The 16,785-nt window shown below is 40.2% G+C and overlaps 1 protein-coding gene across 1 annotated transcript in view; it reads right to left on the reverse strand.

Annotated features, from left to right (window-relative positions):
• The window catches only part of FCHO2 (FCH and mu domain containing endocytic adaptor 2), a 62,517-nt gene extending 45,948 nt beyond the window's left edge, over positions 1-16,569 (reverse strand). Inside the window, exons 1-2 of the mRNA XM_053408591.1 lie at positions 16,296-16,569; positions 1,831-1,922 (exon numbers count right to left, since the gene is read on the reverse strand). Of these exons, the coding sequence (XP_053264566.1) occupies positions 1,831-1,922; positions 16,296-16,328 (125 nt within the window). The 5' untranslated portion in view covers positions 16,329-16,569. The remainder of the gene's footprint in view (positions 1-1,830; positions 1,923-16,295) is intronic.
• Positions 16,570-16,785: the final 216 nt, after the last annotated feature.

The following is a 16,785-nucleotide window of genomic DNA, read 5'->3' on the forward strand; positions in this document are numbered from 1 at the left end:
CCACAGTGCCACCACATCTCTTCCACATGAGGGGTAAAGTGATATGGCTGTAATATATCTTTAACTGTACTAATGAGAGCAAAGCTTGGGACTCAAATTACAGTTTACATCAAGTTTTGTGTTAGCAGCCAAAGGGCAAACAAACAACACCAGATAATATTCTCTGCCTAAGATTTCTTTTTTAATCTAAAGAAGTTTATAAATGATTTTAAATAATAAATAAATAAAAACATTCTAACACAAGACCAAAGGGCTTGCAATACTACAAGTCTTTAAGTAACCATGGAAAGAGATTTCGTACTCTTAAGAGTTACAAATTAGAATATTTTAAAGAAACGGATGACAATGAACTAAATTATGGGACAGAGGATCAAGGGTATGAACGATGCACAGCTAATCCTATTTGAAACTTTGCAGCTTTATTTATTAGAAGGATTTCCCCCCACGTTACATTAAAATACTCAAGCCCCTTAGTACACTTCAAGCTTCTGCTTTTTAAATTCCTCTGTCTGCTTACTGGAAACTGGTTCATACTTCTATAGATATCTCTCTACAACATTTAACTTTGACCACAGAAATACATTGTTTCCCTTTTTTATAATACTGCTCTATACCAAATTCTGTTTAATTTTTGAATTGATTGTATCAAATTCATATTTTAAACTACAAACAGATGTTCTCCAAATAGCTCATTTTCCCACTTTGCACACTAGTCTATAATTACACTTGCTGTAAACCCAAATAGCATGTGAAAAATAAGCTATGTAAAGACAAGGTATTGCTGCAAAATCAACTTAGGTGGGATCCAAGGTTCTCCCTCTGTTGAAGGGAAGGAACATTTGTATTAACTCACTGATATGAGCACTAATTTTCATGACTAGAATGCAGAATTTGCATTTCCTAGTGAAAATGCCTAATTTCTTGGATCAAAAAATAGACATGCATAATTCTAGAAGAGAAAATTTTGATTATGTAGTGTTCTCAGAAAGACAAAACTTTCAGTGTTCTTTTTTCTTTAATATTAATAGATTAAATCTGATACAAAACATAAGTATCAAAACATAAACAAATTAAAGCATCTACTTTATATTAAAAACATTTCTATAAGATCCTTACAACAGGGAGACTATTATCCACTCTATGGAGTTTCACCATTCTAAATGGTCATAACCCAGTGACAAAATTCTTTATAAAAACTACAGCTCTGTATTTCATTAACAAATTTGAATGCATTTTAAGATTTACAGAATGCTGTCAATCAGACTAAATAAAGAGTACCAAACCATCTCCCATTCTTTCTTGTTTTGAAGGGCCTCCTTGCATTTCCAACAGCAAGCATAAACCAGTTTAGCAACCAGTAGAGCATGTTTTGGAAACAAGTGACTAAGAGATTGAGTTCTGATGTCCTCAGTATGCTACCACCAGCCAGGTCTATTTCTTTGCTAAATCTGAATCAAAAGAGACCATGACTGTTCTGAACCAATGTAGGCTGGATGAGTGTCAGTACACTGAGAAAGAATCCTGGCAGAATTAAGACTTTGCATGCGAGTAATTCTCAGGTTCAGGAGCTCTCTGGGTGGCGGAGGCAATAATGGCGCACAGACTGGAGGCTCCCCAAGCTATCTTGATTTATTAGGGCTGCAGTCCAATGCACACAGACCTGGAAATTAAGCCTCACTAAATTCAGTGGGGCTTATGTCTAAGTATACATGCATAGAACTAGGACGTAAAACCATTAAACTGTAATATAGTAGTTGACTAGTATTCAGAAAGATGTCTTCAGTGGTTTATGTAAGTATGCCAGAATAAGTAGCTAATAAACACACATACCTTTCTCTTATGAAATCTGCTAGTTCTTTTGTAGATACATGTCCATGTTTCATATTATGATAGAGAACATCAAAGCCATTGTTCCTTTCCCCCTATGATTAAAAAAAAATTAAATGGTTTAGCTGAAGTTATGAATAATAGAATTAACAACAGAAGAAGTTCACTCATTAGCGCCACTCCACAACCAGTTGCACAAGCACTAGAAGCAAACTCTGTGAAACAAAGTATCTGGAAGTAAATCACAGTAGGACTATTAATATAATGTGGTTTATTTAGAAATGTGGAGCAACAATAGTAGGGACCACAAACAGCACCCTCATATGGGGATTACATCACTCTTGTGTAGTCCACACCTTCTACTAGCCTTCTCTTACACTAAAAGATGAAGCGCAAAAAATTAATTGCTCCAGTTTTAATATTTTGCATACTTATTACTTCCAACAGAGGTTTGTCCCATTCTAAAATGCTTCAAGAAGGGCTGTTTCCTTTTTAGCTATATTGAGAAGTAAGCAATTACTGTCTTGTTCAACATGGTACACCAAGAGTAACAAGAGGGCCATGGTGTTGTCCTCCCTGCTCCAAATTAGATAAATGTTCCTTCTGACAATAGTGACTGATGGCATTAAACCACCACATCAAACCATTGTCAAAAGCTAATAATGATATAATGCGAACGTGCAACATGCCTATGTGTGCTGCTGAAAAATTGCTGCTCTGCTCCTTCCTCACTCCTTCTGTTGATACACCACCAGGAAACAAGCCTGTTTGTGGCTTGTTGTGACATCCGAACTAAGGCTTGTGGTTTGTTTCCCCCCCAAATCAACCATGAACAGTAAACAAAAGAAACTTTGGTTATCACTTGTAGTTTGGAGAGAAACAAACCAAAGCCCAGGTTTAGACATCATGACTCCAGTTTACTTCCTGGTGGTGCATAAGCAGGCATGCAGGAAGAGCACAGAGAGAACTTTGAGCTGTGTACAAAAGCATGCTGCTCATCCATATTAAACCATAGTTTGTTTCTGACTATGGCTTTTAACTAACATTTAAAAATGAAAATCTGTTAAGAAAGCATTTGTAATATATCTAGATTACAATGAATCAGTTAGGATTGCCACAAAGTAATCTTTCCATTCTAAGCCAAATTACTCTGTTAAGGTTCTAAATGATATGTCACCCAATAATACTTGTGTTCCTGATTCAACACTTTATCACACAACAAATTCAGAAAATGCAATGCAAGGCAGGATGCTGCAAACATGGAGCTATTTGCCTTCTGTGAAGGCGTACAGCCCAATGTTCCTCATATGCCCTTTGGGAAACATGTGTAGTACATGACCTTAAGTTCATAAAGAACCCTGTACAAACTGTTAGTGTTAATGAACAAGAATCCAATAGCAATTCTTTAAGTCCAAGGCTATAAAGTAAAACAAATAAATGTTTGAACTAAATTTGACTATTCTCTTCATCAACTAAGTAAAACAACTTCTAATGCTAACATGGAAATGAAAGTAGCTGTGCAAGCACTATCAAATGACCAGAGCATTTCCAAAAAACCAGTTCATAACAGGAAACACATTACAGGAACTCCTTGTTTTGTTAACTATCCTAGTGCCATATGAAAATTCTGCAGAAAAGATAGAAGGCATCACCCTTGTCTATCCAAGCAGCATATTTGAACTTTAAAACTCCTGTTTAGCAGTGCAGCAACTTTTCAACAGCATTCTTGTTTCTACAATATGTAACTAAGCAAGGAATAGCTTCCTTCCATTATTCTATTGGTAAATACAGCAACTTAAGCTGCTGCAGTTTCTACATTAACATTAGCAAATCTGATAACACAGTATTTCTTTAGGTAAAAGGTAAAGGGACCCCTGACCATTAGGTCCAGTCATGACTGACTCTGGGGTTTCGGCACTCATCTCGCTTTATTGGTTGAGGGAGCCGACGTACATCTTCTGGGTCATGTGGCCAGCATGACTAAGCCGCTTCTGGCGAACCAGAGCAGTGCACAGAAACACCGTTTACCTTCCCACCGGAGCGGTACCTATTTATCTACTTGCACTTTGACATGCTTTTGAACTGCTAGGTTGACAGGAGCAGGGACCGAGCAACGAAAGCTCACCCTGTCGTGGGGATTCGAACTGCTGACCTTCTGATCAGCAAGTCCTAGGCTCTGTGGTTTAACCCACAGCACCACCTGCGTCCCTAGTATTTTTATACTTGAAGTATAAACTACAAGAAGGCAGTACTGATTACTTACTTATTTCTGTGTAAATCACCCTATCTATAAATCCTACTTCCTTGAAAACCTAAAAAGATATATACAGCAAGAAATTGATAGCAAACCATTAAAATAGAAGTACATAAGTTGTTAATGAAGAGTACACATCCTATCTGTCAAACTGCAAATGCTTGAGTGAATAAAAATGTTTCAACTGGAGTCTCAAACACAACAATGTAAGAGACAGCAGCACCTTTAAAGGGTGATCATGCCAGGGTCTGGAGCCTACTACAGAGAACACCCTTCTAGATAACCCCTCTTAGGCCTTTTTAAAAATTGGTGTTTCATAGGTTGCTTTTCAGTTCTCAGGGGTGGAAACATGGGGAAAGTTACCAGTTTTTGATAGCTGCCCAGCAATTTCACATTTGATTTCTTTCAGAACACATGGGTGGATGCCATTCAGACCTGACAATTTGTCAGTGTTTATTTTGTCTATTAGGCCAAGAACTTCATCTCTTGTTCCTTCCTTCCTGCAAAAGTTCAGGCACTGGGATCTGCCCTACAGATGCAAAGAATTTAGCTTCTCTGCAAACTTATCCTCCTTAAACACATCTTTGACTTGCTTGACATCCAAGGGTGCAACTGCTTCCCTAATAGTTTCCAATAGTTATTAATGGATTTAAAGAACTTCTTGGACTTAAGGCTTTTAGCAATGTGTTCCTCCAATTCTTTTTTATCTTTTTAGTATTCTTTACTATATGCTTGCACATTTTTTGGCCTAAGTTAGTGTTGAATTTTATCCTCTTTATCTGTACAAGACTTCCATTTTTTGAAGGATGCCTTCTTGCCAGTAATACTTTCTTTTCTTTGATTCTGCTTGTTAAGAGTGCCAGCATTTTCTTGGCCCTTATGCTTCCTTTCCTGATCTGCAGTATACACTCCAGCTGAGCATCTAACATTGCATTTTTAAAGAGCTCCCAAGCATTTTTGAGTGATTTTGCCCACTTGACTTTGCCTTTCAGCTTCCTTTTTACAAATGTCCTCATTTTGGGGAAGTATCCTCTTTTAAAATCAAATGTGACTGCTCGGGGCTTTCTTTAAAATTGGCCATCTACATGCATGTTTAATTTAACAGAACTATGACCAGTGCTCCCAACTGACTTGCCAACACTTACACATCATACTGGGTCCTGGAAACCACTTAAGATTAAGTTCAGGGTTGATGCCCCTCTAGTCAGTTCCATGACCAACTGTTCTAGGACACAGCCATTTAGGGTATCCAGAAATTTCACCTTTCTGTCATGGCACATACATGACAGAAGTGGGGGAAGTTTAAGTTACCCATTACAACATTTACTCTTTTCAATGCTTCATTTGGATTTGAATTTCATTCTTCATCTCAAGACCACTCTGAGCATTTTGATCATGGGGACATAGCATGTCCACCAGATTAAATTACTCTTAGGACCCACAACTTGTCCCAGAATATTCCCTAGTGGCTAACAATAGCTACTTGCCACAATGGCAAGTACCTATGTTGTTAAAGGCAGCATGCCTCTGAATACCAATTGCTGGGAATCAAAGGAGAGAAGAATGCTGTTGCACTAAAGTCCTGCTTTCAGGCTTCTCATAGGCATACACCTGGCCACTGAATGAACAAGATGGAATTGTCAGCAAGGCAAGTGAGGAATTTGTTGGACCTTATATTATTGGCATATTTTGAGTTCCAACATATATCAGGGAAGTTGAAGTCTCCCATAACTATTCTCTCTCTCCTTCTTGAATGATTGGTAAACTGCTCTAGTAAGTAATCATCCAAGTCTTCAGTCTGGCTTGGAAGTCCATATATTTTTACCCATAGACTCTCAATCTGCCTTCCATGTTCCAAGTCACGGATCTTTTTACAAGTATACACATTATTTACATATAATGGTACTCCACCTCCCTTCCGGTTTGATATATTATTTTAGAGCAGGTTGGACCCCTCAATTTTGACATTCCAGTCAAGAGTTTCATCCCACCAGGTTTCTGAAATGCCTATTAGATCATATTTGCCATTCTGTATTAAGAGATCAAATTGGGCTTGCTTGTTTGCCATACTCTGTCCATTGGTATAAAATATTTACAAGCATTCCCAAGATTGAACATATTTAGTATTTAAACCACACAAAGTGCACTTTAATTATTTGCTTGCTTAATCAAATATTAAAATTACAGAAGTATACAAATTATATCCAGGTTTAGAAGCCATGCATTACTATCTAGTAACAAGCTGTGAAGTCCAGTCCTGCCACGATACACATATTGTATAATGATGTAACTTGAGTTTTATGTATACTTAATTCCTCCACCACAACCACTTTCAACATGAAATTTCCTCTACAGGTTTTTTCTTCTCCTTTCATATTTTTAACTGCCCCAGGTTTACATGTGGTATTCAACTAGGTTTTACTCAGAAGAGACCCAATGAAATTAATGGACCTAACTTAGTTATGTATAATAATTTCAGTGGATCTTTTCCAAGTAAAACTCAGTTGAATACTACCCTATGTTTTATATCAGTTTAGTTACAAAATAGTTACATTGCTGTTTCCTGGTAGAACCACAAAATACAGGGAACGAGCAGAATTTGGCTAATAAAATTATTTGAATTTTCTAAGACTATTTATTCACAAAAATGAAGAACTACTAGTTTTTCATGAAAGTGTTCGTGTGGAATCTTAAAAGGCTAAACTCATTTGCAATCTACTCAAAACAAGCCAGGATATGAACCCAGAGAATGCCTTATATCCTAGCTTGCTTTGAAGCTATTAACCAGAATTTCTGAATTTGCACACAATTGAATGTTATGGATAAGAGTTAAATGCTAGGCGTTTGCATAAAGGAAGGGGAGAAATGGCTGCAAAGAGGCTGCATGGTAGGCAACTCATGGCTTAGTAAACTCAAATTATTGGCTTTCTGTTATATGCAAATGCAACGATTTATGTAATGCATTCCAAGACAGCAATGTTATGCATAACTATCTGGGAGTAAGCGCCACTGAACCCCATGGTACTTCCTTTGAGTAAAACAGCATTGATTCAAACACACTGAACATTTGTTTAACAAAGTTTGAGTCAGCCAAATACCACCTTTTGATTTTAATCAGAAATGAAAATATTATGAAAACATTTTACTATTTAAAGTGCTAGGCCAAAACAGGAAGCACATCAAAGAAAAAGAGTATCCGGGTTCTACTTGATTATTTTCTTCGCTGTCCCCTACCCTATTTCCATTTCTTTATTTTTGGTATGTACTAATTTGAATTGCAAGTTGACTACTCTGAATGTGAAAACTGAGTAACCTGGTTTACATGTCATGCTAAACCATTGTTTAGCATGACATGCACAAGCAGAAAGAAGCTGCAGCAATACTTGGGCTCAGGTACTCTCTCTCTACTTCTCTGGCATAGCCAAGAAGCATCTGAATATTCCACTTTTCATTACCTACAGCTTGCCATGTGGTCCAAACCTAGATTTGTATTTAACCTTAAATTATGGTGAAACTGAACAAAGCAATTTCAGAAATAATGATCTGAAGTTGGCTTGTTTTAAACCAGGGGTGCAAGGATCCCTGGCCCATGGGCTGGATGCAGAACATAGTGTTCAACAGGGAGCACCCAGAGGGAAAAGGCTTTTGATATTGTCTGATGTTGCTGTGCAACTACAGCACCTTCCGCTGCAAAAAGATCTGGAGCAAGAAAATCAGAGCAGAGAAGAAAGTGTGTTCTCTCTGTGTGTGATAATGGTGTGTGGTTGTATGTGACACATGAATTTTTGAGTCTGACCCTGTCCCTTACTGGAATGTAGCCTACTACTTTGCAACAGGATGTTTGCCCCATTTCAAAAACGTTCCCCATTTTAAACTAACCACAATGATAAAGCAAACTCTAATTACCAAAAAAGCAAAATCTTCTGTACTCCCAGCTGTGTGGGAGAAGGGAGGTAGCACATGAACCTGAATCTCTGTTGGACTGCATCCTCCATGAAGCGGTGCCGCCCACCCCTAACTCAAGACAGCCGCTAGAGGAGGATACCATGGTTGATGGTATCAAAAGCCGCTGAGAGGTCAAGGAGAATTAACAAGGACAGATTTTCCCATCTCTCTCCTGACAAAGGTCATCATACAGGGCAACCAAAGTAGTTTCAGTGCCAAAACAGGGCCTAAACAATGATTGAAATAGATATAGAAAATCTGTGTCCTTCAAGAGCACCTGGATGTGGTCCACAACCACCTGTTCAAGTACCTTACCCAATAAGGGTAGATTAGCAACCAGCTGATGGTTGCTTTCTGAATCCAAGGAGGGTTTCCTGAGGAGTGGTTTTGGCACTGCGTCCTTCAAGCAGGCAGGGACCACCCCTTCTCACATTAATCTCCTTCCTGGCGCAGTCAGCTGTCCCTTCCCTGCTAGTTATTATCAGCTAAGAGGAGAAAGGGTCCAGAGTGCAAATAGTCGCTGTGACTGATCCAAGCCTTACTAACTGAATCTCATCCAAAACAGTGCTCTGGACATCCCTTGAGATTCATCTGCTGTAACAGCAGAGTTAAGATCCAGGTGGATTGAAGCAATTTTATTCTCAAAATGCTTTGCAAGCAAGTCACAGCGAGCTACCATTGGTTCTACCACCTCCTTCAAGCCAGACTGTAAGAGGCCCCACACAGTCCAGAAAAGCTCTGCTGGATGGCAAGAAGAGAATGCAATGGAGGCAGCTAAGTATGCCTTCTTTGCTGCCTTCACTGCTACTAGGTAGACTAGATGATGAACCCTCAGAAGTGTTTGAATGCATTCCACAGGAGTTTTCCTGCTTGTTTCCTCACCTGGGAGGGGGCTTGACTGTGACACAGCCAGTGATTGCAAAAAGGTTACTAACCTAATGAGAGAATCAAGCTTCACCCTCCATTCCCTCTACTTTGTTTTTAAGCTGTAATTCCTGTTTACTGCAACAGATTAGCATAAATAAGTAAGCCTTTCCTCCTACAGAGAGATTGGCTCAGTTTCCTGAATTTCCATACCTTTTTGAATTTGATCTAATCATCACTAACAGAAGCAAAACTTAAAAGCCTCCCTGAGCCTAGTCATTATCACCTCAATCACTTTCCAGAGCAAGGAAGACTAGTCACCATAATTAAGCTGGAGAGTAGATTTGCTGGAGCCTGTTATGTTCAACTACCTTTCTCGACAAGAAAACTTCTGGAAATCCATACAGCTAATAAGATGACATACTTTCAGTTTTGTTTTCTGACAATAATAATATAAACACACAAAATCAGATACAACCAATTTAGGGTAGTGGAAAGGTTTCTGAAAACCCTCTTCACAACTTATAGGGCAGAAGGCACAGAAATGAGAAAATACCAGAGTAACTCATTTTATTGCCTGAAGATGGAACTTTCAAGTTCATGCTAGGTCCTCAGACAGTGTGCAGCTCAAACAAGGAGCCCTGTAAGATAGGCACCAATTCCCTGCTTTCTGTACCACCAGAACATGTCTTCTGTATCTATAGCACTGTACCTATCTTCTCTAGCTACTACAGGAACTACTGTCTTTTCTGACACTTTTCCTTGGAAGGAGCAATTATGCTAAATTCCTCAATTTCTGCATTTTCTGTTAGTAGTTCTCAACACTCACCTGGGGAACTTTGTTAGCTGTGGGAATCTATTGGTTTAATGGCTGAGAGTTTCAATTGCAAAAGAGAAAAGGAAAATGGAAGGCAGAGGAAGAGGGAGAATTGGCTCATACAAGTGACTACCAGTTTATATTGAGCATTCTGTAGCAAGAGGGTATTAGGATTGTGGAGTGATTGTCACAGGTTTGACAACAGTAATGTACCATGGAAAGTTTTGCAAAGTGGGAAAACTGCAGGAAGTTTTCCAATGCTTAATTTTTCTGTAGAAAATGTCCCATTAAAATTTTGTTTCATAAAAGTAGTAATAATTAGTGGATACCAATATGATTACAAGCTGCAAGCTTGGCAGTTTCAGAGTTGTAATTAATGTTTCTCAGGAAATGTTAAATAATGTACTTCTATATATTTTCCTGATTTGTCATTGGGGATAAAATAAAACTGCAAATACACATGAATGTTACCTGATTGCCTGTGCAGGTCAAGTAAAAAAATGAAGCTAAAATTCTTATTTCATCTCAGACTGCATAATGTAAAAGAAGTTCGTGCCACAGTATTTACATTTTTGCAGGTACTTAAAAATAATTTACACATAAAGCTTTGAATGTGTTGGAATAGAACATTCAACAGTGCAATCCTAAACATTTCTATTCAGAAGTAAGTCACAAATTCACAGGCAATATTTCACTGCTTAGATTAGCCTTCTCTAACCCAATGCCCTTCAGGTGTTTGGGACTACAACTCCAATCAGCCCCAACAAGCACTGTAAGCATTCTAGTCCAAAACGTCTGGAAGTTGAAGGCTGGTTTCATACTCCATGGCATGAACCATATTATACTGACTACTAGCATCCAAGGGCTAAACAAGTCAATAATTTCTCTTCAGTAAATGCATATATAGATAAACTTCCCAGAATCTGAATAGGCCTTGAAAACACCAACTTAAGTTATCAAATATTGCAAGCACTGAACAACCATGAGGTTTCACATGATAGACAGTCATACTAAGCCACATCCTGCATTCTATTTTCATAAAATTTGCAGTAAGTGTCCTCTAAAATCACCTGGATGAAATCACCCACTCCAGCACCAAAATCTCCAAAATTGGAAACTGGAAACTAGGAAGTAAGTACGCTATTTGTTGGGTTCAAATACAGCTTCTTTACCAGAGTGGCTGGGGAAACCCAGCCAGATGGGCGGGGTAGAAATAATAAATTATTATTATTATACCACTGCCTCCTTAAGAACTGTGGGAACTAATCTTTCAGAGTTGTCCACATGACCAACCCAGTTCTAGCTGATCTGAACTGTCAGGATGGGAAAGACCCTATAGAACACATATGTCTCAGCCTTCCAAGCAACTTGTCCACATACTGATGCAATACAAGCTTAAAAGGATCCATAACAACCTGACTAAACAATGTCCAAGCCCCATTCCTCTCAGAAGCCAGTGCGGATACAAGCAATTTTATCTGAAAAATGTCTAGTCATTTGGTCACAGCAAGCTTTTTGAGTGTTCCACTATCTGATCTCCTGATCCTATATGAAGATGGATATTCCCCTTCTCCTGTACTTAAAAATGCAGTGTACTAATAGGCTGTTACAGGGAAACAGCAGCAACTGTCAAACGGTCTTAAAGCACCAAACCAGATGTGAGTTTACAGTACCACAAATGATCAGTTATAAATAAGTTATCCTGTAATGGGGCAGGGAACTTAAACTAAAAAGCAAAGTACCTCTCTATACAAACATGAACCCACTTTTAGAAGTCTCAGTGCTTAACAGTGCCTTACTACTTTCAGCCTATAAAACTAGAATAATTATGAATTAAAATACCTCTTCCAATGGAACAATAATTGCATGTTCATTGTATATATTCATTATATCTGCACTGCAAATAAGCCCACAAAAGTTACTAGCCTACAAAAATATTTACTAGTCTGCTGGAGCTGGCAGAGTAAGACTAGAGAGCTTTAACCCTTATCCAGTATGTCCAGAAGAATGCAACCTAAATAGTGTAGAATCTGGAAACCAAGAGCTATCAGCAATGGTGGAAAGAGAGGGGTGTACTCAGCACCGAGAAGAGAAGATCAAAAAGTAACATTATAACTGCCTTCAATTATCTAAAGGGTTGCAATGTGGAAGATGGAGCAGACTTGTTCACTGTTATTCCAGAAGGCAGGACTAGACACAGTGAGTGGAAATTGCAAGGAAGCAGATTTTGATTAAACATGCAGAGAAACCTCCTAACAGCAAGAGATGTTCAACATTAGACTAGCCTGTCTTGGCAAGCTCTTCTTTGCTCGATGGCTGGATGGTTTTCTCTCTCAGGGATGCTTTTGAGCAGTGGGCTAGACTTAGCAATGAACATATCAACCTATTTTCTTTTTGTGCCAGTGCTGATGTGCTCGTTAGGGCTTTCTTTGCAGTTTTTTTAAAGGTCCCTTTCCAATTTATAAACTGTATTATAGAATTTGGTATTTGGATTTTGCCTTAACTAGTTTATATACACACGGCACCTATACACTGTAAGCAAACAGCAAAAATCAACCAAGTCACACAATCTACGTGCATTGGGATTTGCTGCCCATTAAATCCACATCACAGTCTGGCATATTTCCTTCATTGTATTAGGAATGATGTATTGGTTGGGCTGATAGTGGGTTACCTACGTAAAAACAAGAATCACTAAAAACAAAACTAAAAGCTATAATTAAAAAACAATTAAACATTAATAGAAGTAAAACTATATACACATATAAAATCTGTTTAAAACATACAAATAATTACAATAAAAACAGCACAGCACCAGCCCTTTCATCAAAAGCAGTCAATTCCCAAAAACTTGTTGGAACAAGAATGTCTTTACCTGCCAGCAGAAGGACAAGGAGAAAGCCAGTGTAGTTTCTCCAGGGAGGAAGTTTCAGAGTAATGCATATATATCTCAAAGACATATAATTGTCCAAAGTATAAGACCTGACATATTTTATTATGAAAAGTAAATAACAGAATAGTTGCAGTCAGTTCTGCAAATTTTGGGATTATTTATATTAGCCCTGTTACCTTCTACCCTCACTGACAAATCAAGTGTCAGAGTGAGTGAAAAATCATATACATTGTATGCGTGTCCCTATATACATTTCAGGCAAAGTCACTGGGATAACAGTTAATTATAACTTTGAAACCATTTTATAGAATAGAATTGTAGAGTTGGAAGGGGCCCCAAAGGTCATCTAGTCCAACTCCCTGCAATGCAGGAATGTTCTATCATTGCTCCATCACTAATGAGTTTCAAAACCAAGAGGGACCTGCAGCACAATGTTGCAGTATATTCCGAGAACCCAGAATAGGAGCCTTTAAATGCTTTTCAGGCCTTGGGGCAAAGTGAATTTCAGGAGTTTCTGTCCCTGCTGGCCTTCTACAGCTGTGTTACATAGCACTAGAGAGTTGCCAGTGTCAAACTCAATAATCTCTTAGCTATGAAGTGGAGGAGGGCACTCAGCTGAGGAGGTGGGGTGCTGAATAGGTCAATTCCCTCTCCTCCTCTGCCCTTCATTTGCTTTTTGCTTTCTTTCACAACTGACAGGAAATATTGTATTCTAGTGATTAGATGAGCTTTTCTCAACCTTAGGTCCCCTTGTGTTGTTGGACTACAACTCCCATCATTTCTAGCTAGCAGGGTCAGTAGTCAGGGATGCTAGGAGTTGTAGTCCAAAAACAACTGCGGACCCAAGGTTGAGAAAGGCTGTGTTGGACTAGGACTTGGAAAAGCAGAGCTCAAAACCACACTCAAAACCACCATGAAGCTCACCTTAGGCCAGCCACTCTCTCTAAGCCTAACTGACTTTACAGTGTTGTTGTGAGGATAAATGGACTGGGAGAGAACCATGTATTGCAGCTTGAGCTCCTTGGAGGAAAGGTGAGCTCTAAATATTATAATTGATTAAGTAAAATGGAAATTCCATTATCTTAAACTGTTCTCAGACATAGACTTGACTGATATAGATTCACAATCTACCAATTTATTTATTTAGATCCTCCCCCACCCATCTCTTTGTAAGCTAAACTCTTACCAATGTTCTGTAAATTCCCAGGTTCTTGTTAGCAGTTTTACTTTTCTTTTCATTAATAAATTTATAAAATTCTGTATATCTAGGGCACTCCTCAAGGAAGCAGAAAAAACTAGCTTATTGTGGGGTGGCTCCATTTTGTTTTGAAACTAATAAGCACTCAACCACTTGGTGTACCCTAGAGTTTAGAGCAGAGTTTCTGTTTTTAGAAATGTTTCTAGGGAAAATATAGTGAAGGTAGATTTCATCTATAAGAAACAAATATTTTCACTCAACATCATGGCCACAATACCTCATACAGAATGCTTTTCTATGGAGTCAGTTCACACGTTCCGTTACAAAGTAGTATTCATGATCTACTTTTAAATAGGCCTTTAGTCTCATCAAAATTAGAAACATTCATTTGCCAGTGTTTTTCCCTTGAAATTGACACCAGTTAAACCTTTATTTGTTAAACCTAATAATTAAGTTATTAGCATTATCTGTTCCTGACACCAAGAAGGTAACTGTTCCTGACACCAAGAAGGTATGTAGGTTTTCAGTAATGGCAGTATATTCTTCTCCAGCAATGATCAACAATTGCCACATATTTCACACTCTTAAAAAAAAACCCAGTCACCACCACCACCCAACTGTAAAATACAGGAACAGAAAATACAGGCAATAAGTATGAGGAAACAATAGGTTATATATTCTGACTTTTATATCATAAAAGGACTAGATCATGGACATAATGAACGTACAGATATCTGCAGAACTGCCACCCCAAATATACTACCAATATCTGTAACAGATACCTCCTTCAAAAGATGTCATTTGAAATACATTCAGCCATATATAAACATTTATAAAGCCATAATCAACATTTCAGTTGATTCTGTAACAGTTGGTCACATTACTTGTCTCAAAATGCCCCAAGATATCTAAGGTTGAAATCCTGTGCACACTTACTACGGTGTACACCACAATGAATTCAGGTGAACTTTCTCTTGAGTAAGCATGTAAGGATTCTGTCACTTCTGCTGCAAATCCATACATGTCTAAGAAGTAAGTCCCAAAAGGTAAATGGCAGACAGCAACTACAATTGGGTACTAATTCACAAAATTCCTAAGCAGCAATTCACGGGGACTCTGAGCTTTCAGAGAAAAGCAAATCCAATTTAAGGAAATCAAAGCTGAATGAGCATTCTTAGAAACTTTAAATGGACAAAAATTTAGTGACACTTTTAAGATAGCAGATATTCCAAGGCAACATCTAATTATTTTATTAGTAACCTATCCATGCTATTTAAATCATTACATGAAACTACTAGCTTGCTGTTCTTCTGAATCATGAAGTGCAGAAGAGGCAGAGAAAAAGAGCACAAGCTGTATGTTCTTGTATACAGTTTCATTCCTGGAAAGCACAGGTACACTAACACAGTGTCTCTGAAAGAAAGCAGTATAGAGGATATTTTTAAAAAACCCAAAGCAGGTTTGCTCTGTAGTTAGGTGATTATGTTGATTCTACTACATACTGTTAAAAACCTCTAACCGCTTAACTCAAAAGTCATGTAATAAGCACATAAAAAATCAATGTCCAGACAGTGACTTGAGGTTCCTATCATTACTTCATCTCTTTGGTTCCTTTGCTAAGAACTTTTATATATAATGGATTGGTAAGATCGCCTTGTTAAGTCATAAATAAAGACCTCGTCTTGCTTTTTTTAAAAAAACAAACATAAACAAGACCTTTAAAAAAAGCAGCACTACAATGGACTAGTTTCGGATTCCACAAGACGCTGAAGATTCACCAGCGGCATTTAGTAGAAGAGTCAAGGGAAGGAGGATCCCGAGTAAACTTCCACTGAGCGAAGAAGCCTCAGTTTCTAGGGTTTTGTCAGCGAGAGTGAAGAAGAGGAAAAGTAAACAACCTCACCCAGAAGCCTGGCCCCGTCCCGCCGCCGCCTCGAGAGACGCCCCTCGGGGACAGGAGGGCGCATTTTAAGCCGCCACACACACACACCCCAGTCACCCTCCTCTCGGGGCAAAGCAACAGGTGCCCTGGACTTCCTTCCCACCCAGGGAAAGAGAGAGCCGGGGAAGGCTGGCACCCTCAGCACAGGAGCCACACAAGGGCACTGGCCTGGGATAAGCCCCGGCCACACAAGCCAGTCGTCCCCTCATGCCGGCCTCGCTCGCTCGCTCGCTCGACCCCCCCCCCCCGCTGGCACTGGCCCCGGAGCGGCCCGTGAGGTAAAAGCCGAGGCCGCCGCACTTCGCAGCGCCCCCCGTATCCCAACCCGTCGCCACGGCAGGCCCGAACCCTGCCCCGAAGGTGGCGCAAGAGCCGGGAAGGAGAAGAGGCAGAGGCGCCGCCGCCGCCGGGCTCCGGGTCGCCGTCCGGGTCGCCTCTTCTCCCTCCCCGCGCTTCTTTTCCATTGTGCGTGACACGGTCCAGCCCCTGAGGAAAGGAGAGCCGTGGGGGGGGGGGGAGGGAAGGGAAGCCAAAAAAAACCCCACAGCTCCTCACCCAGAAACTCTCCACAAAGTACGCCATGACCATCTCGCTGACTCGCCCCGGCCCCGTCCGACACAGCCACCGGGAATTGGGGGTGGGGAGAAAGAGGGAACCGCCGCGCGCCGCCCTTCCCTTCACGGCACAACAACTCCTCCTCGTCGTCGTCCTGCTCTAACTCTGTCCCCTCTGCTTCGCCCTCTCTCCACAGGGGCGAGCTCAGCCAGCCAGCTCAAAGGGGCGCATGCGCCAGGTTGCCGGCCAAGGCGCGCGCACCGCGGTTCGGCACAACACGGGCGGCGCAGGAACGGCCGACTTCCCTGGCGAAGGGAGTGAGCAGGCGCGGAGAGGCGGATGTGCAGGATTCCAGAGGGGCGGGGCGGAGGAGCGAGGGACGGAGGGAGGGAGGGAGGCCCAGCTTATGGGGCAGCGGCCGGCGCCGAGGCTCGGAGGGTGGGCGGGCGAGTAGAGGAATGGTATGCGTCGGGGGGGGGCGGTGTAGAAG

Source organism: Podarcis raffonei, chromosome 11, assembly GCF_027172205.1.
Source record: "Podarcis raffonei isolate rPodRaf1 chromosome 11, rPodRaf1.pri, whole genome shotgun sequence".
Taxonomy (NCBI): Eukaryota; Metazoa; Chordata; class Lepidosauria; order Squamata; family Lacertidae; genus Podarcis; species Podarcis raffonei.